Source organism: Panthera pardus, unplaced genomic scaffold (assembly GCF_024362965.1).
Source record: "Panthera pardus isolate Hobbes unplaced genomic scaffold, ASM2436296v1 HiC_scaffold_6, whole genome shotgun sequence".
Classification (NCBI taxonomy): domain Eukaryota; kingdom Metazoa; phylum Chordata; class Mammalia; order Carnivora; family Felidae; genus Panthera; species Panthera pardus.
This window is the reverse complement of record NW_026526991.1, coordinates 104,027,920-104,047,903: the sequence shown is the minus strand read 5'-3', so window position 1 is coordinate 104,047,903 and position 19,984 is coordinate 104,027,920. Positions and strand designations below refer to the sequence as shown.

The 19,984-nt window shown below is 37.6% G+C and overlaps 1 protein-coding gene across 2 annotated transcripts in view; it reads left to right on the top strand.

Moving 5' to 3' along the window:
* Nucleotides 1-507: 507 nt before the first annotated feature.
* Nucleotides 508-19,984, top strand: part of KDM5A (lysine demethylase 5A) — a 97,469-nt gene continuing 77,992 nt past the window's right edge. For both annotated transcript variants that reach the window (XM_019464910.2, XM_053895828.1), the window contains exons 1-5: nt 508-1,116; nt 3,845-3,922; nt 5,019-5,141; nt 15,620-15,790; nt 17,753-17,887. In XM_019464910.2, the coding sequence (XP_019320455.2) occupies nt 952-1,116; nt 3,845-3,922; nt 5,019-5,141; nt 15,620-15,790; nt 17,753-17,887 (672 nt within the window). In that variant the 5' untranslated portion in view covers nt 508-951. The remainder of the gene's footprint in view (nt 1,117-3,844; nt 3,923-5,018; nt 5,142-15,619; nt 15,791-17,752; nt 17,888-19,984) is intronic.

Below are 19,984 nucleotides of genomic sequence, written 5' to 3'. Positions count from 1 at the left end.
CAAGCAGGATCAGAAGGTTTGCCATAGTCTTTACAGCGTATTGAGAAAAGTTTACGAAGCGTGTGGTAGTAAAGTGCTTGCTGTTGAGATGACTTGTGGTTGTCAATTGCTGGAAAAGGAAGGTCAAGAGCGGTGGCTTCCACGAAAAGCAATTCCTAGACGGTGACTAAGGCCGGCTGGCAGGATTTGGGGGACAGATTCGATCCGAACCTGTTGTCACGGAGATGAGGCGGCTATGGAGTGGCCAAGGGAGATTATTTGGAAGAGATACTAACAGTCAAAATACTAAAGAAAGAGCCAGATGCTGAAAAAGCTGATTATGTGGAAAAAGACAGGTACGTTAAAACAAGCCGCGATGCCAGGACAGCCAGATAGGCTCGCGGAAAGCAGGTCGAGTTTGTTTCCGTGTCATTTATACACAAAGGGGAACAGAATCCTCCTCACCGGAAGCAGAACCTCTGCCCTCTGGGGCATTACACATTCCTCCGCGCCGGAAGAGTGCGCCCCTCCTGAGCCCGGACTGCTTTCTCCCCGCCAGTATCTTTCCTGAGGTGAGCTCGCGCGACCTCAGGGGTGTGCCGCTGAAAGTCGTCGGACAGCGCGGAACTTCCGCAGACAAGGAACTACACCGGATTGCCGGCAAAGGGAGGAAGAAGAAGGGCGAAACGACGAGGTATTGCGTTGCTGCGGAGGGATTCTGTTTCTGTGGTGGCGGAGGGATTTGACAGTACATTAACTTCCGGAAAAGTCCTGACCCAGAGAGGAAAAACCCCGAAGGAAACAATAACAAACGAGAAGAGGAAGCGACTGTGGGGTTCCTGTGTTGAGCGGTTCTTGCCCGAGAAGATGAGCTTCGGCCCCTGTCAGGAGACGTGAGAGAGTTCGGTGGGCTTCAGTGAGCCTTTCTCCACCTGTTCCCCCACGGGGACCCCCCCCACCCCCGGTATTGCCATGGCAGGCGTGGGGCCGGGGGGCTACGCGGCGGAGTTCGTGCCCCCACCGGAGTGCCCAGTCTTTGAGCCCAGCTGGGAGGAGTTCACAGACCCGCTCAGCTTTATCGGCCGCATCCGGCCTCTGGCCGAGAAAACCGGCATCTGCAAAATCCGACCGCCCAAGGTACCGGAGTCCGAGGAGAAAGGGAAGGGAGAGTGCTTTAGCTTTACTTTTTCAGTCCTTCTGTCCTTTCATACTTACTGTCTCTCATTTCTCAACAGCTAGAAGCTAAGTTTGTGGATGTTCTTGCCTTGGTTTCTTTTGCAGTCTTAACGTAGGAAGGTCTGAGCCTGCGAGTGGTGTCCCAGGGGCCTTTCCGCCTAGAACTTGGGAACTGGTACTTTTCTTGTTTGACTGTAGGCAGGGGTAACAAAAGACTTCAGGCCTTTCGTTGGTCAGGAAGGTGTTTGAAGTTTATGACATGGCATGTCTTATCCTCATGTACTGTACTCTCTTCTTATGGTGCTATAGTAAAAATTGCCCTTGAATTGGTTATTTCTTTAACCAAGTCCTATTAATGCTTAACTTATTAAATATTCGGAGGCCTCATCTCAAGGCTAAGGTTTCTTAAACGGTAATCTGAGATGTAGTTGTCCCCTAGGATGATATTACCAAACAAGAGCCCTAGACTCTGTTGCCGCACTGAAAAAGTCTTCCCAGGGGAGGAGAAGGAGCAGCATTTATTACAGAATTTTGAGGTTTAAGAGGAATTGGTCAGTAATAGATGTGGAAGAAAACGTTGGATCTTTTGACATAGGAACCAAGGTTCAAAGATTTATCAATTGCAGTTACTGCAAATAACTGTTTGCCTATAGTTTTTTTTTTTTTTTTTTTTTATTTATTTTTGGGACAGAGAGAGACAGAGCATGAACGGGGGAGGGGCAGAGAGAGAGGGAGACACAGAATCGGAAACAGGCTCCAGGCTCCGAGCCATCAGCCCAGAGCCTGACGCGGGGCTCGAACTCACGGACCGCGAGATCGTGACCTGGCTGAAGTCGGACGCTTAACCGACTGCGCCACCCAGGCGCCCCTGCCTATAGTTTTTTTTATAATTCTCAATCTTTAAAGTAAAGAAAGCAGGTACTCCCCTTTGGGGGGAATTAGTGCCCCAAGAGGTTGAGTGATTTGCTCAAGGTCAAAAGATTTTTTTTCTTTACCCATAAGACCAACGTTTTCCAAATGATGTTCTTGGTCCACCTGCGCCAGGCTCAACCAGATGCTTGTTAAACTGCACATCTCTAGGCCTCATTCCCAGACTAGAATCAGTTTCTGGATGTGGAAGTTCTAGAACGTGTTTTTCTAGCAAGTCCTCTAGCAACTTAATGCACATTTAAATTTGAACTGTTGCCTTCGGTGCTTCTTAAAGGGACACTTTATGTTTTGTCTACTAGTTATAAGAATAAAAGATGAAGTACTTTTATGCGTGTTGCATTTGAAAAGTGTCTGTTCTCACCACAGACTACCACAGTAGTGTGTGCACCATAGAGAATAAAGAGTTTAAGATGGGGGGGGGGAGGAGGAGGAGGAGGGATTTAGATAATAAACCTACAGATTATTTCACTTAATGTTCTTTGAAGCCCTAGGAGGTAAATAACGTCTTGTTTTATAGGTGAGACAGGTCTGAATAAGTTACATAACTTATTAAATATATGATCTTGGGCGTGTGGCAAAATAGCTTTTGAACCTAGATCAGTCTGATTCTGAAACCCAGACATGCTACTAAACCTGTTTATGCTTAATGAATTTGATTAAGGTTTATAGACTATCAGTCACAAGCAAAGGATTAAAAGCTATTGCTATGATCAATGATGGGCATTACCATCCTCCAGAAACTTCATTTAACTGTTTACCTATCAAAATTACCTAATACTAGCAAAACTTTAAGCACTGAAATTTTTCTCAAACAACCATATTTTCATCAACTGTGTTGCCATTTATGAATTAGAAATTGTATTCAGGGTTCCTTTAGGTAAAAAAAAAAAAAATACATGTTTTTTATTACTAAAAAAAAAAGAAATAATATATCATCTGTTTGTATGTCGTATTATTACTAAAAATAAAATCTTGTTTGCAAGCAGAATTTAATTTCAATATTGGTGGATTTCTTTAGTTTCCAAGGTAAGAAAAAAATACTTGACTACTTCTCATATTTTTAAGTAGATTTACTCTTATTTAGGCCAAATCAAAGTATTTTTTCTAGAACCCTGCTCAAATTGTGCTATCTCATTTCAGTTACACCACAACTCCAATCAGGAATTGTGCTTGTTCTGTGGATTTGCTTACTTTTTTTTTTTTTTTTTTTAATATTTGGGTGCCGAGAAACCAGGCTTTGAACAAAACATTTATGTAACATAACATAGACTGTAAAGTGCTGTGTCACATTACACATGAATAAAAAAAAGATATCCAATTATATAAGTACTTTAAAAATGATTTTTAATCTTTTATTTTACCCTTTTTAGTTTCTTTCAAATTCTGTTTTCTTTTTAATTTGGTAAATTTAGATGTTTATTAGACACTGTGTTGTGATACATGAGCTCACTGCATTCCACTTGAGTAATTGGGGAAAGCATAATATTGGGTTATAGAGTGGGATTGTTGAAATTTGAGGAGGGTTTATAGATAAAGTAATTTTAAAATTAGAATATGATAGATAAGTGATTGGAGGTAAGTAATATTAAAATTATATCACCTAAAGAATGTTACTCTTTCTATTTCTACAGTGAAAAAGACTTAAAGTTGACCTGCTGTCAACATGATTTGTGGCTACTCATCCTTTAAATTAAGGGAATAAATAATAGATTCTTTCTTTATATATCAGTATGTTTAAAAAAAAAATCTTTGTCTTTAGGATTGGCAACCTCCATTTGCATGTGAAGTAAAAAGCTTTCGTTTCACTCCCAGAGTCCAGCGCCTGAATGAACTTGAGGTGGGTGTTGTGTCACCATTTCTGCCTCCTGATTCATTGTTTATGTCAGGGCTCCAGTAGAGAACTTTGAGAAGCTTATGTACCAGGGCTCAGAATTAATGTTAATTGAGATTGAATGGAAGGAAGTTTCTGATAAAAACACATCATAAAAAGTAGTTGTTATAGTTTTTCCACTTAAATGGGATTATGGGAAGCTATTTTTTTTTTTTTTTTTTTTTATTACAGGAAACTGTGTTTTTCATAGTGGAAATATCCAGTACTTACCTGCAGAGACCTGGAATTCTCAAGTTCTGTTTCCTTTGGCACTTACTATTCTATGAAAATTTTATGTTAATGTTGGAAGATTCTGTTTCTTGAGGTCTTTGGAAAGTAGGTTTTAAAATTTTATCAAAGGTTTTCAAAGGTTATATTTGGCTTTAACAGAACTTTTCCAGGACTCTTAATCTGATTTATTAAGATTTCCCTTTAAATATTATTTGTCTCTTTTATGTTTTCTAAATTGAAGTCTATTTAAATATTATTGTTTTTCCTGTCTGCTGGATTATCAGAAGCTACTTCGGTGTGGTAGAAAACTGTTTCAGAGTACAAAAGAGAATTCTTGGATGAGGTTTAATATGTCATAGTAAGGTGTTTTTTTCCCTTGATGTTCCTGAAACATTTATTTTCTGAGATTTTAATACTTTTTTTCCCTTTAAGTTTCTTGTAATTAGATACTTGATGAAGGATCTTAATATCAGTGGGGTAGAAAGTTAGTGTACCTGAGGTATATATAGTTTATACAGATGAAATGATAGAATGCTTAGAATAATCCGATTTACTACATTTTCTGCTTAGCTTAGTTAAGCCAACTCTTAGAAAGAAATTTCTTTGGTTGATAAAATATGAGAGCATTTCTCATAATTAGAGTGACTTTTTTGCCTTAGTGAATAAAGTTTATTAGTATTATTTTCTCTCTTTATTATTGTCTTATTTTACAGGGTTGGACTAAGCGATACGAATTTCTTTAGAGAGATGAGTACCTTTGTTAAGTAAAGCTCATTTATTCTCAACCATAACTTAATTCCTATTTCTGGTTTCTGTTTTTTAATAATCTTAGGCAATGACCAGAGTGAGACTGGACTTCTTGGATCAGTTAGCAAAATTTTGGGAGCTCCAAGGATCTACCTTGAAGATTCCAGTGGTGGAGAGAAAAATCCTGGATCTGTACGCTTTGAGCAAGGTGAGGCTTGTACTTGGTTTAGAAATTGGAGCACAGCCTAGTGAATCTGTGAAATTAGAAATTTCCAATAAACTTTATGGAAAACATTGTTTCCTATGTGGGATTTGACAATGAAATGCAAGCATGAATAAATGTAAATGACCGATTCTGAAGTTACCTTTAAAATTATTTCATAATTTGTTATGAGATTTAACATATTTAATGATTCATACTAGTAGACTCTGATAAACATTATACAAAAGAAATGATGCCAGTCTATTAATAGTATCTTGTGTTGAGGGTATTGATGTCTTATGTTGAGCTTGCCATTTTTATTCTACTTCTGAATTGAAAATTTGTTAAAGAGATTCATTTGCTCACCATCCTTGAGTGTGGTACATATCAATTGTATTAATACCTATAAGTAGTGTTAACTGAAGCCAGCATTATCCAGAATGAATAAGAGCTTGAAAACTTAAGAGTGAAGAGTTTAGACTGATTTTTACCTAAACTTATGTTAATATTGTAACATTATATTTCCTAATGTGAAAAGAACTAACTGACCTGCAAGAGCATTTGAATTACCTTGAAAACCTGTTTTGTTAATATAATAAAATGTATGATTGTTCTGACTTGTGAGTAAAGACAGCTTGATTATCTGAGGAATTTTGCAAAACATCTATTTTTGAGTGGTCTTTCATGTCTTTGATGTACTGTGTTGAAATAAAAAGTTATTCAAGTTACAGAGTTAATTTTGGAGATTTCACTATCAAGGAAAAATGAGACAAACATACTTAAATTATTTTTTGTGGGCATCTGGGTGGCTCAGTCAGTTAAGTGTCTGACTCTTGATTTCAGCTCAGGTCACGATCTCAAGGTTTATGAGATGCAGCCCTGGGTCAGGCTCTGCACTGACAGCAGCATGGAGCCTGCTTGGGATTCTTTCTCTCTGTGCTCTTCCCCTGCTTATGCTCACTCTTTTCTCTCACAATAAATAAACATCAAAAAAACAAATTATTTTTTGTAACACATTTTTTTAAGGCAACAAATTTATGATTTTTTGAGAGAGGGAGAGAGAGAGTGTCCATGCACACACTTGAGGGAGGGGCGGAGGGAGAGGGAGAAGGGGAGGGTGAGAGAAAGAGAGAATCTTAAGTGGGTTCTACTCTTATTGCAGAGCCTGACACAGGTCTTGATCCCAGGACCTCAGGATCACTACCTGAACCTAAATCAGGAGTTGGACATTCAACCAACTGAGCCACCTGTAATGCACCCTGAGCACCCTGTAATGCATTTTAAATTTAGTGTCAGGTTAGAATGCTCTAAAAATTCTGGGATGTGTAGTCTTATGCTAAAATATGGTTATAGGCTTCTTTCATCTGATAAAGTTTAGTACTGATATCAATAATTGAGCACCATCCTGAGAATTACCTAGTATAGTTGTATGAAAATTGATGATACCAAAGAGCAAAGTATATGTGAATATGAGGGATGAGTTTGTGTCTTGTAGGGAACCATTAGGATAAAAATTTAGTTTTAAGGGTGTGCCTGGGTGGCTCAGTCAGTTAAGCATCTGACTTCGGCTCGGGTCATGATCTCATGGTTTGTGAGTTCAAGCCCCGTGTCAGGCTCTGTGCTGACTGCTCGGAGCCTGGAGCTTGCTTCGGATTCTGTGTCTTCCTTTCTCTCTACCTCTCCTGCTCCTGCTCTGTCTCTCTCACTCTCTCTCGAAAATAAATAAACAAAAGTCTTTATTAAAAAATTTTAAGAATTTTTTTTCTTTTTTACATTTTTATTCAGTGAAAGCTTAATTATTAAGTTTTGCTATGTGATGCTGTTTAAAGTTCTGAATATGTTTGGTTCAATTTAGATAGTTTAAAGAAATTTTCAAAAATTAATCATTAATAACAATAGGGTTGTGGTAATTTTTGGCTAAAACTCCATGTACCTTGGTTTTATGGAATTTGCTAGAATAAGTATTTTATATAAGCAGATAATCTATCAAATTGAAGTTGTTCCTGTTTCAGTAATTTTCCAATTAAAAGATAAATACCTAAAATAAATAAACATTAAAAAAAAAAAGAGTAGATAAAAAACACTTGGAGGATACTTGGGTGTCTCAGTTGGTTTAGTGTCTGACTCTTGATTTCAGCTCACGTCATGATCTCATGGTTCATGGGTTTGAGCTCCGCATTGGGCTCCCATGCTGACAGCAGGGAGCCTCCTTGGGATTCTCTCTGTCTCTCTCTGTCTCTCTTTCTCTCTTTCTCCTGTCTCCTTCCTTTCCTTTCTCCCCCCACCCCCCCCGCTTGCGCATGCAAGTGTGCTCTTTCTCAAATAAGAAAAAAAAATTAACATTATTCTGATGGTAAATTAGATTGCATTCTTGGTTTTACTGAATTGTAGCATTTCAAAAGTAAAAAGGGGCTTTAGAGGTAACCTAGCCTGAACACCTAGTTGTTCACAGTTCTGTATTGTATTTGTCATCTTGCCAGTTTAACTCCATCTTGAGAAACCCAGTTTCTTTTTGTGCAAAGAGAAAAACTACTAGTAAAATATACCTCATTTAAATACTTAAGAGAATATGTTGAAAATATATTGTGATGAAAGGTTAAGTTTGATTGTCCTGGTGTTTATTGTAGTCTCGTCTTTTAAGTACCCATGGACATCTTTTTCCCCTAATCTTTGGGAGTGCTTATAAACCTAAGATGTAAAACTAAGAGGTAGATCTAAGTTTTGATTCGTAGTTGTTTTGTTTGCACAGTATAATACTTTGTTTCCGGTATAATACTTTGTTTCCTAAATGTCACCTAAATGGTGAGCTTGCTGCTTCTCACCACATGAACTTTTTTTCTTTATGTTGGGGGATAACTTAGAGTGCAATGCACAAATCTTAAATGGACAGTTGGATCAATCTTTTTTTTTTTTTTTTTGGATCAATCTTTATATATGTATACACTAATGTAACCACCACCCAGATCAGGGTATAGAACATTTACAGGCTCTAGCAGGCTCCTTTGTCTCCCTTGTGGTCAGTACTTCTCCCCAGAGGTAATCACTATTCTGACTTCTGTCATTGGGTGAATATTTCATTACCATGACATTTTACTTTGTAGCAAGGAGCTCAGGGTGAAAACTACAGAAAATATGTGAGAGTTTATATATATGAGAGTTCTGATACGTTTAGGTTGTTAGGTATGCCCTTTACTTAAAAAGAGAAAAGATTATAATTGGCTGACAGCTGGTGAGCATCTCTGGAATTTGTGTTATTACAGACATGATTTTGAAACACTTTAATTCCCACTACTTTATAATGGGAAGCAAATTTTCAGTCTCAGTCATTAAATTGTCAATTTGATGGTTTCCTGTGTTGATTAAATCATTTGTCTTCCTGGGTATTATTTTTTATTATAAAAAGTATTGCTTAGAATGTCTATAATTTAAAGGAGTTTGACATTAACAATTACTGTTTATAATCAGTGCAGCAAGGAACATTCATTCTAGCCCTTAAAATTTTTTTGTCAATGTAATACTTTTTAAAATATAAGGCTTAAAATGAAAACCAACATTCTTCCTTCTCCACCTCTCCACTCCCATTCCCACTCCTCAGAGCTAATCATGTTCAATTCTTTTAGCCATTTATTTTTATATTTATTTTTTTAACATTTATTCATTTTTGAGAGACAGAGAGACAGTGTGAGTGGGGAGGGGCAGAGAAAGAGGGAGACACAGAATCCAAAGCAGGATCCAGGCTTTGAGCTGTCAGCACAGAACCCGATGTGGGGCTTGAACTCACAGACCACGAGATTATGACCTGAGCTGAAGTCGAACGCTTAACTGACTGAGCCACCCCTAGCAATTTCTGATTTTGATTTTTGTATTTCAAGTAATATACTCATGCTAGTTCATTTTTCAGTTTTAAATATTATACACTGTATTTCTACCATTAAAGATGGAGAAAGGGTGTAGGAAACCTAAATCCTTACATAATTCCCCTCTTCCATTCTAGTGTAGTTAGATCAATTTTTTATTAATCAAACATTTTTACTCTAACTGTAAATACAAATATTATTTGTACCTGAGCCTTATAGTGTGCCATGATTGCTTCCTTATACCAATTTTTATTTTCCTTGGGGTTAATAATCCTCCTTGTTTTCATTTTGTAATATTTCTTTGTAACCTTCAAAAATTTGTTTTCAGATTTTCCAGCAACAGTTTAAATCTCTCTATATGCTTCACCTGTCAGGTAATCTATCAGTTTCACTTTGATCTTGGAGCCACTCCTCTGGAGTTCTGTTTTCTGCTTCAATCCAGACTGCTTGTTTTTTAAGGTTAGCTGTCAGCTTAGAACTTCCTTTCACTGTTATCATTCTGGGGATTCCCTTTGCCTCTCTCCTTGTTTCAAATCTTCCTATTACTTGGTTCACTCCTATTTTGATGAAGCATTTCTTCTGTTAGTTTCATGAACAAGAAGGTAAATGGAATGTAAATTTTTTGCCTGTCTAAAAATGGTCTACTCTTACGCTTTAGTAGTAGTTTGGTGGGGTTTAAAAGTCTAGGTTGTAAATTGTTTTCCTTTAGCGTTTTGAAACTTTACTCCATGATCTTTCAGCTTCCAGTGTTGCTTTTGAGAAGAATGATGCTGTATTAGTTCTTGTTCCTTCCTATGTGGCTTTCTTTTTCTTGAAGACATAGAACATAATCTTTATTCCCAGTGCCTTGAGATTTCACAGTGGTATATGCATTAGTATGTGTTTATCTTCATTATATACATACGTGTTTGTTTCCTTTAAAGTTTTGCTTTTAATCACCTTTTTAAACACTTAACAGATGGACATCCATTCCTTGATTTTTGGTCTTTGTTCATCTATCATTCTTAACAGTGAGAGTCCAGAACCTTTCACACTAATTGTAAAGTCCCGCTAAGCATTCAATAATGAACAAAGCTGTTTACATTTACTTTTTATTTTTGTCTAAGTCTTTATTAAGTTTATCGTAAGTAGGATCATCATAAGGGAATTTATGAATCATTCCAGTCAATGATTCTAAGACTTTCATCCTTTTGCTGTCTTTCTCAGTGGCATAACTGTGGAGGAGACATTGCCAAGCAAAAGCAACACTTTGGTAGCACTCCGTCTCAGAGCTGATTTTTAACTCCATGTAATGTGCCATATTGTCTTCCTTCATTTATACCTACACTATTGCCTTCTTCATAGCCTTTCTAAAACCCTCCTCCAGGAAACCTCTTCTGAAGAGAGAATGTCCACTTCCTCATTTAATACCTGTTTTTTTAATTTTAGTTTTTTTAAGTTTATTTTGAGGGAGAGAAAGTGTGTGCCAGTGTTGGGGGGGGTGGGGGGGGGGGGAGTCGTAAGCAGGCCCTGCACTGTCAGTGTGGAGCTCCCTCCCCTCAGGGCTTGAACCCACAGACAGTGAGATCATGACCTGAGCCGAAATCAAGAGTCTGACACTCAACTAACTGAGCCACCCAGGTGCCCCTCCTCATTTAATATTTTTTATTGCACTTGATAACTTTTCTAATCTGAACTCGTGTCTTTGAGTTTTTGTAACTTTTCTTGTGTTTTTTGTATTTGATAATTCCACTTTTCTCTCTTTTTGAACTTTTATTAGTTGGATGTGAGACTAATAACCTGATGCTAGATTATTAGACTATTAGACTGATCCTATAGTTGGCTTACATATTTCTCTTAGGGTAGAGTCCCTTCTTTTCAAACTCTCTGAAAGTAAATCTCTAGTTTTCTGCTAGGGTTAGAGAGCAATAGTTGCCCGGCTGTGCTGACTGGGAGAGGTCTAATTGCTTTTATACAGGTTTTCAGCCAGTCCTGTTCTCTGTTTTATTGCCATCTCTGATTTTAAAGGTACTGCTGCTTCCATTTCTTAAGCCTTTCCAGGTTCTGTATTGGAAAGCTTCTCCTTGACTTTCTTCTGTTGAAGGTACTTGGTTGGTTTTTGGTTCTGCCTGCTAGGTTTTCACTTCTACATCTGCTTTTTTCTTGGTCCTTTGCCTTTTTGTTCCTTTACTGTCTTTTTAATGGATGCTTGAGAGAGAGCTTTTAAGTAGAACACTACTACTTCATGTCTGTTAAAATTCTCTTGCTAACCAGACTTAGTTTTACACTGGACTGAAATTTTGGCCTTGATTAACATGACTCTTTGGTTAAATTTTGATTAAGGGCTTGTCTCCACTTTGTTCAGTTTAAGTGCATGGCATCTTTTGTAGGGCATGGCTCATAAGTGATATTTTTCTAGTGATAGTGGTGTGATATATTTCATGGCAAAATGTTTGGAGTAAATGGTTTATATTTTGAAATCATACATGATAATTCTTGAATCTGTCAGCTGAAGAAAACCAAGTGTAAAGTTTTGTGTGTTTTGATAGTATCGGGCCTTGTTAGATTGTTAGAGTGTTGTATGCATGATGCCAAAGTCATAGTTTTGATTTCTTTGTGAGATAGTTTTATCTTATTTCTTGGCTGTACTCTGTGCTGTTATTTTCACAGCTGCATGCTGGTAATCATCTTAAAACTGGGTGGGAAAGCATGACTGGATCCATGAAGATATATCATTACTAATGGAAATTGAGCTTGAAGTGCTTTGAATATAGAGTATTGTGTAATGTAATGGTGATAATTGTATAATAAAGATTACTAAGAGAGCTTCTGTTTCCTTTCTAACTTCTCCCCACTTGCTTCAGCCACAGTGGCTTCCTTATTGCTCCTCAAACACTTGAGGCATGATTCTAACATGGGGCCCTTCCTCTTACTGTTCCCTGTGTATCTGTTTGGGTAACTGCCTCATCTTGAAGGAGTCTTTCCTCACATTTCACCTTTGTAATGAAGTTTTTTGTGACTGTTTAATACTTCAGTTAACCTTCACTCTGCTACGTGTGAGGCCTTTTAACTGGTTTTTAAAATTTCTTCCACAGGATTTATTACTTTCAAATTTACATATTATGTGTATTGCCTGTTTTTCACCCTAAAATGTAAGCACCACGAAGGTAAAGATCTTTGTTTTATTCACAGATGTGTCTCAAGCACCTAGAACAGTAGCTGACAGTATAGAAGCACTGGAAAATATGAATGAAAGGCATTCTGCTTCATCTGCTTACTTCCAGACAGCCCTCTAAAACACCTTCATTGTGTCTTCCTCTACACTACAAAATTGGAAAAATAAACTTTCTTCTCTTTATAATTTTTCCCTGGTTAGCCTCAGAGGGGGCTTCTCTGAGGGTGTGATAAAAACAGCTAAGGAATTAGAGATGTGTTCAGCTCTTGTGCATGTGAACTTATGTGTTTTCTACCAAGCTTTCACATACTTCTGTAGAGGGAAATTTTGCTTTGGTGTAAGTTCATCTTCGTCTATCATAGCGTTGTAGAGCACAAGCACTGAAAACATTTGCTTATTTATAGCACGCATACTTCCTGCCCACACACGTAGATATTATAATACTGCTCACATTGATACAGTGCTTATTTTGTCCTGGTTTTTCATGTTTTATTTAGTTTGTCTTCACAACTGCCTCATAATAAAGTGTGGGTGCTGTTAAATTATTAATATTTTAATAATAGTGAATACTCCAAGACACATTGTATAAGTTGCCCAAGGTCATACAATTATTAAGTAGTAGAGCTGGGATTTGAACTTTGGAAATCTGGCTCCAGAGTCCATGTTCTTAGCCTTTTACAAAAAGTTGTGGTAAAATCTGTGTAACATAAAAGTTACCATTTTTTAAGGGTACAGTGGCATTAAGTACATTCACAATATAGAACCATCACTGTTCTTCGTTTCCAGAACTTCCACTTTTCCTTCAGACCTCTTTTCTACTTCCCCTCTCTATAGATTTGCTTATTCTAGGTGTTTCATATAAGTGGAATCATAAAATATTCATTTTTTTGTGTTTGGCTTATTTTACTTAACATAATGTTTTCAGGGTTCATCATGTCACGTGTATTAATTTTATTCCTTTTTAAGGCTGAATAATATTCCATTGTATGTATATCACATTTGGTTTATTCATCTCCTGATGGACCTTTGGATTGTTTCTACCTTTTGACTATTGTGAATAATGTTGCTGTGAACATTGGTTTGCAGGTATCTGTTTAAATCCCTGTTTTCAGTTCTTTTGGGTGCAATTGTTGGATCATATGGTAATTCTATGTTTAACTTGTTTCTTAACTTTTTTTTTTTTTTTTTTTTTTAAAGTAAGCTCTGTGCTCAATGTGGGGCTCAAACTCATGGCCCTGAGATCAAGAGTCTCCTGCTCCACCGACTGAGCCAGCCAGGCACCCCTCTCTTAACTTTTTTTTTTGATACAGAGAAATACAGTAGTATGTACTCAAAGAGGAAAAAAAATTTTTTTTGAGTTAAATGATTATGTCACAGTCCTTTTTATTCTGTTGTTAGTCAACTGAAGACTGTCTGAGACATACAGTATCAACTTCTGGAAGACAGGGAACCTTGATACATGTGTATTCTATATAGTGTCTTTTTGAAAAAATGTTTATTCATTTTTAAGAGAGAGAGTGTGAAGAGGGGAGGGGCACAGAGAGAGGTTGGACAACGGTCTGAAGTGGGCTCTGTGCTGACAGCAGCGAGCCTGATGTGGGGCTCCAACTCACGAGCCACAAGATCATGACCTGAGCTGAAGTTGGATGCTCAACTGACTGAGCCACCCCAGTGCCCCTATTTGGTGCCTCATTTGATGGGAGCATTCAGCCACATTGGCCAGTTTATCTCATCTTTTCCTACATTAATACATTCTATGGTATGTTCTCTAGTAAGTCTGCTACTGTAATCTGATTTTTCTCCATCATTCCTTCATAAACTTCCATGTAAAACTTCTCCTTTTGAAAAAGTATAGCCTTTTCCAAAATATCCTCTGAATCCATTGTTTGCTTGACATTTTTCTTTTGTTTCCTCTTTCTTTCTTTCCTCTCTTTTGGGGTAGGAGGGACAGAGGGAGAGGGAGAATCCCAAACAGGCTCCATGTCCCACGTGGGGCTTGATCTCATGACCTTGAGATCATGACCTGAGCCAAAATCAAGAGTTGGATGCTCAACTGACTAAGCCATTCAGGTGCCCCTGTTTGCTTGACGTTTTTGTTAAATTCTGTAAGGTATTTAGTACATTTTCTAATTCACGATTTATGTTCATTTTGTGTCCTATATAACTTAATTTATAGCTTAATTTATCCTTTTTTTTCCTTAACATTTACTTATTATTTTTTTTTTAATTTTTTTTTCAACGTTTTTTTTTTATTTATTTTTGGGACAGAGAGAGACAGAGCATGAACGGGGGAGGGGCAGAGAGAGAGGGAGACACAGAATCGGAAACAGGCTCCAGGCTCCGAGCCATCAGCCCAGAGCCTGACGCGGGGCTCGAACTCACGGACCGCGAGATCGTGACCTGGCTGAAGTCGGACGCTTAACCGACTGCGCCACCCAGACGCCCCTAACATTTACTTATTTTTGAGAGACACAGAGTATAAGCAGGGGAGAGGCAGAGAGAGAGGGAGACACAGAATCTGAAGCAGGCTCCAGGCTCCAAGCTGTCAACACAGAGCCCGACGCGGGGCTCAAACTCACAGACCACGAGATCATGACCTGAGCCAAAGTCAGATGCTCAACCGACTGAGCCACCCAGGCGCCCTTAACTTAATTTATTCTTTTTTTTTTTTTTTTAATATTTATTTACTTTTGAGAGAGACAGAGAGCATAAGAGGCAGAGGGGAAGAGAGAGAAGGAGACACAGAATCCGAAGCAGACTGTCAGCACAGAGCCCGATGTGGGGCTTGAACTCACGGAGTGCAAGATCATGACCTGACCCAAAGTCAGTGGCCTAACTGACTGAACCACCCAGGCGCCCCTTAATTTATTCTTTAAAAAAATTTTGTTTTTAATGTTTATTTTTTAGAGAGGAGAGAGAGGGAGAGACAGAGCGCAAGCAGGGGAGGGGCAAAGAGAGAGAGAGAGAGAGAGACACAGAACCGAATCAGGCTCCAAGCTCTGAACGTCAGCACAGAGCCTGAGGTGGGGCTCGAACCCATGAACCGTGAGATCATGACGTGAGCCGAAGTCAGACACTTAACCAACTGAGCCACCCAGGCGCCCTTTAACTTAACATTTATTCTTACGTTCATTTTTGGTCTGTTTTTAATTCATATTTTATATTTTGAGTTCCTTGTGGATATTGAGTACATAAACCTGTTTAGTTTTCTCAAGGTATGTAACGTACAAAGTGTAAATCATGAAATGTTTTTGAGTGCCTAGTTCATGGAAAATAGACACAACATTAAAACTTCAAAAAATCATTGTCTTTATTTCATACTTTAAGTGTTGACAAGTTACAATTTTATGGGTATTGTGGAAAGGAAATTAGAAATGTAAGCTCAGAATAATTTTTGTATTTAGCAGACAGATATAGAGTCAGAATACATGAATCTGTGTTTTTTTCTTAAATAATGTTTACTTTGTTTTCAGATTGTTGCCAGCAAAGGAGGTTTTGAAATGGTCACCAAGGAGAAGAAATGGTCTAAAGTGGGTAGTCGCTTGGGATATCTGCCAGGAAAAGGAACTGGGTCTCTTTTGAAGTCACACTATGAAAGAATTCTCTACCCATATGAGCTTTTCCAATCTGGTGTCAGCCTTATGGTGAGATGCATCATTTTTTTTTTTTTTTTAGGAGTGGATAAATCCAGTGGGCCAAATTGGAATGTTAGACTGTGTTCACCATAACAAGTTAGCAGTTTACTAAGTATAGGAAGTTAAATTTCTCCTGGTACCAAAATTTGGGATAGCAAGGTGTAGTTTAAAAATTGCGGCCGTTTTTGGTGGTTTACAAGATAAAGGCTAATGGGAATGAAGGCTATTTTCTTATTTATTTAAAATAAATCCTCATGACTTAAGCTTTTTGAAAAATTCCTCTTGGTTTCATGTATTTTTTTTAACAGCTTTATCGAGGTATAATTTGCATACCATAGAATTCAGTCATTGTAGATACTGAATAAATTTAATAAATTACATATTTATGCAGTAATCACCACAATTCAGTTTTAGAATATTTCCATCAGCCCAGAAAGTTCCTTTGTGTTTAATTGTAGTTGGTTCCTATTCCTACCCTCAAACCCAGATAACAGCTGATCTGCTTTCTGGCTCTGTAGTTTTTTGCCTTTGTGGAAATTTCATAAAGATGGAATCATACAATATAATTTTGTGTCTGGCTTCTTTCACTTAGCCTAATGTTGAAGGTTCATCTATGTTTTAGCCTGTATTAGTACTTCATTCTTTTTTATGGCTGACAATATTCCATTGTATGGATATACCATATTTGTTTATCCATCTACCAGTTGGTGGGCAGTTAGATTGTTTCCAGTTTATGGCTATTATGAATAAATGCTATGAATATTCATGTATAAGTCTTTGTGTGGACATATGTTTTCATTTCTCTTGGGTAGATACCTAGGAGTGGAATTGCTGGGTTATATGGTAAGTTTATGTTTAACTTTTTAAGAAACTGCCAAACTGTTTTTCAAAGTGGCTGAACCATTTTACATTCCCACCAGTAATGTAGAGGCCTCCAGTTTCTTCGTCTTTGCCAACACTTGATATTGTCAGTTTTTTTGCTTATAGCCATTCTAGTGGGTGTGTAGTGGTATCTCATTGTGGTTTTAATTTTCATTTCCTTAATGATCAATGGTGTGCATCTTTTCATGTGCATATTAGCATTTGCATATCTTCCTTGATGAAGTGTCTGTTCCGACCTTTTTTTTATTGGGTTGTTTGTCATCTTACACTTCTTTTAAGAGTTTGCTATATAATCTGGATACAAGTCATTTATCAGATATATGATTTTACAAATATATTCTGCTAGTCTGTGGTTTGCCTTTTCATTTTTATAATGGTGTCTGTTTGAAGAGTAGTTTATTGATTTCCCTCCTCCCTGCTTCTATGGATTGTGCTTTTATTGTCCTAAGAAATCTTTTCCTAACCCAAGGCCCCAAAGCTACTTTTTGTTTTCATCTAGAAGTTTTATAGTTTTAACTTTTATATTTAGGTATGAGATCCATTTTCAGGGTGTGTGTGTGTGTGTGTGTGTGTGTAGTATGAGGTAAAAGTGTAAGTTCGTTTGTGGGGGGTTGTTAGGAATATCCAGTTGTACCAGTATCATTTGTTTAAATTTTCCCATTTATCTTGACACCTTTGTTGAAAATCAGTTGACTATAAATGTAGGTTTATTTCTGGTCTCCGTTTTGTTCTTTGATCCATATATTTACCCTGATACTAATACTGTGCTGTCTTGAGTACTATAGCTTTATAGTAAGTTTTGATATCCAGTAGTATAAGTCTTCCAACTTGGTTCTACTTTTTTCAGAATTTCCAAACAATTTGCATTTCCACATAAATTTTAGGACTGACTTCTCAATTTCTACAACAAAAGCCCGCTAGGATTTTGATAGGGATTGTCTTGAATCTGTAGATCGATTGGTGGGTAGAACTATCACCTGCTTTCATGTAATTTTGGGGATTTATTGGAAATTTATTATTTTTCTCCTGATTCTCAAATCTGACTTCTTATCAATGAATCTGCTCTCTTTGTGTGCTCTGATTCTTTAGGGTGTACAAATGCCTAATTTAGATCTAAAGGAAAAAGTAGAGCCCGAGGTTCTTGGCACTGATGTCCAAACTTCCCCAGAGCCAGGCACAAGAGTGAACATTCTGCCGAAAAGAACAAGACGTGTCAAGTCTCAGGTATCAGCTTCCATGGATCATTTTTAACATGCGTTTTAAGTGCATTGACTGCAGAACAGTTACGTGGTTATTGGAGGCAGTCACATACTGTTGTTCTTTAGAACTTGAAGAGGCCTATTTTTCATTTACTTTTACAATAAACAGGGAAGAAATTATAAAATTCAGTTTGATTTGATTTAGCAAGCTTTTTGTTAATTTTGAACAGTTTCTGAGAGGGATGACAAATCAGAGGGTGACTGGGTATTGTAGGGCCAGCGTTATAGACATGCTGATGATCTGTAGTATATTATATTTTCATGGTTAGTAGAAGTGAGAGGAGTAGGAGAGGGTGGTTTTATTTTTCACTCATTCCTTTAAAAGCTAGAGTATGAGCTTGTGTCTGAACCATTCCATTGTTAACTTCTAGAGTGTTCCTGTAGCCTAAAGTAATTTTTTCAGAAAAAAATGCCTTAACTTCCTTTTTGTGTTTCCTTGTCCTCCTTTTCCCATTCCCATTTGTGGCCCTCAAAGTTACATTTTTTAAAGTTGTTGGTAAAGACAGGTCTGTAGGTTGACAGCGAGATGCCCTTATAACTCTTAGATATGTTTCATTTAACCTGTGGTTGGATCAGAAGAGCAGCTTAACTTGATCCTAATCATTGATTTTAATATATCTAAAGAAACATTGTGTTGTAAGAATGGAAATGGTTCCCACTGAAAGTAGGAATGGAGGGGGATGGGTGGCTGGGTGGGCTGGGTTGCTCAGTAGGCTAAGCATCTGACTCTTGAATTTCCACTCATGTCATGATCTCACAGTTTGTGGAATCAAGCAGCAGATTCTCTTTCTCCTCTCTCTGCTCCTACCCTGCTCATGCACTCTCTCTCTCAGTCAATAAATCAACACTAAAAAAACAAAAGAAAGTGGGAATCAGAGAAGGGACTTGGTCTATTCATTATTAATAAGACTTATTGGATCTAGGGTTGTGAGGAGTTCTGTTAGTAGAAAGGAAGGTAGTGATATTTCATCTTGCTTTTCTAGAGCTCAGGGGATATCTGTCTTTCATGCCATGGCAGCTTTCTTTGCTCTGAATTCATGTTCTTTATTTTATATTATTTTATTTATTAAAATTTTTTTTAATGTTTATTATTGAGAGACAGAGAAAGACAGAGGATGAACATGGGAGAGGCAGAGAGATGAGGAGACAGAGAATCGGAAGCAGGCTCCAGGCTCTGAGCTGTCAGCACAGAGCCCGACCTGGGGCTCGAGCTCACAAACTGCGAGATCATGACCTGAGCTGAAGTCAGACACTTAACTGACTGAGCCACCCAGGCGCCTCTCTTTTTTTTTTTTTTTTTTTATGTTTATTTTTGAGAGAGAGAAAGAGAGAGAACAAGTTGGGGAGGGATAGACAGAGAGGGAGACCCAGAATCTGAAGCAGGCTCTAGGCTCCGAGCTGTCAGCACAGAGCCCAATGGCCCAATGTGGGGCTTGAACTCATGAACTGTGAGATCATGACCCAAGCCAAAATTGGACACTTAACTGACTGAGGCACCCAGGCGCCCCTGAATTTATGCTCCTTAAATAATCTCCTTAATAATAATTTAGCTTCTTAAGTACTTTGATAACAGAAAGTAAGTGTCTTGAATGAGGAGTGTGAATTTAATAGAAATTCATTGGAAAGTGAATTATAAGTTATAACATATTCATTAATTAGTGAGTTATCAATATATAATATAAATCAGTAATTCATAATTTAGTTATATTATAATTACATAGTATTTATAACTTACATTTACCATAGTAGGAATTCTTTCTTTAAAAATTTTTATTTAATGTTTATTTATTTTGAGACAGAGAACAAGTAGGGGAGGAGCAGAGAGAGGGGGAGAGAGAATCCCAAGCAGGCTTCGCACTGTCAGGGCAGAGCCTGACACAGGACTCAGATCGTATGATCATGAACTGAGCTGAAATCAAGAGTTGGATGCTTAACTGACTGAGTCACCCAGGCGCACATATCAGTAGAAATTCCTAATTGTAAACCATTATAAATTGGTAAACTCTGGTTTAGATTTTTATTTCTGTGGTTGATCTCAGAAGTTCTGATCATCTTTGGGTAT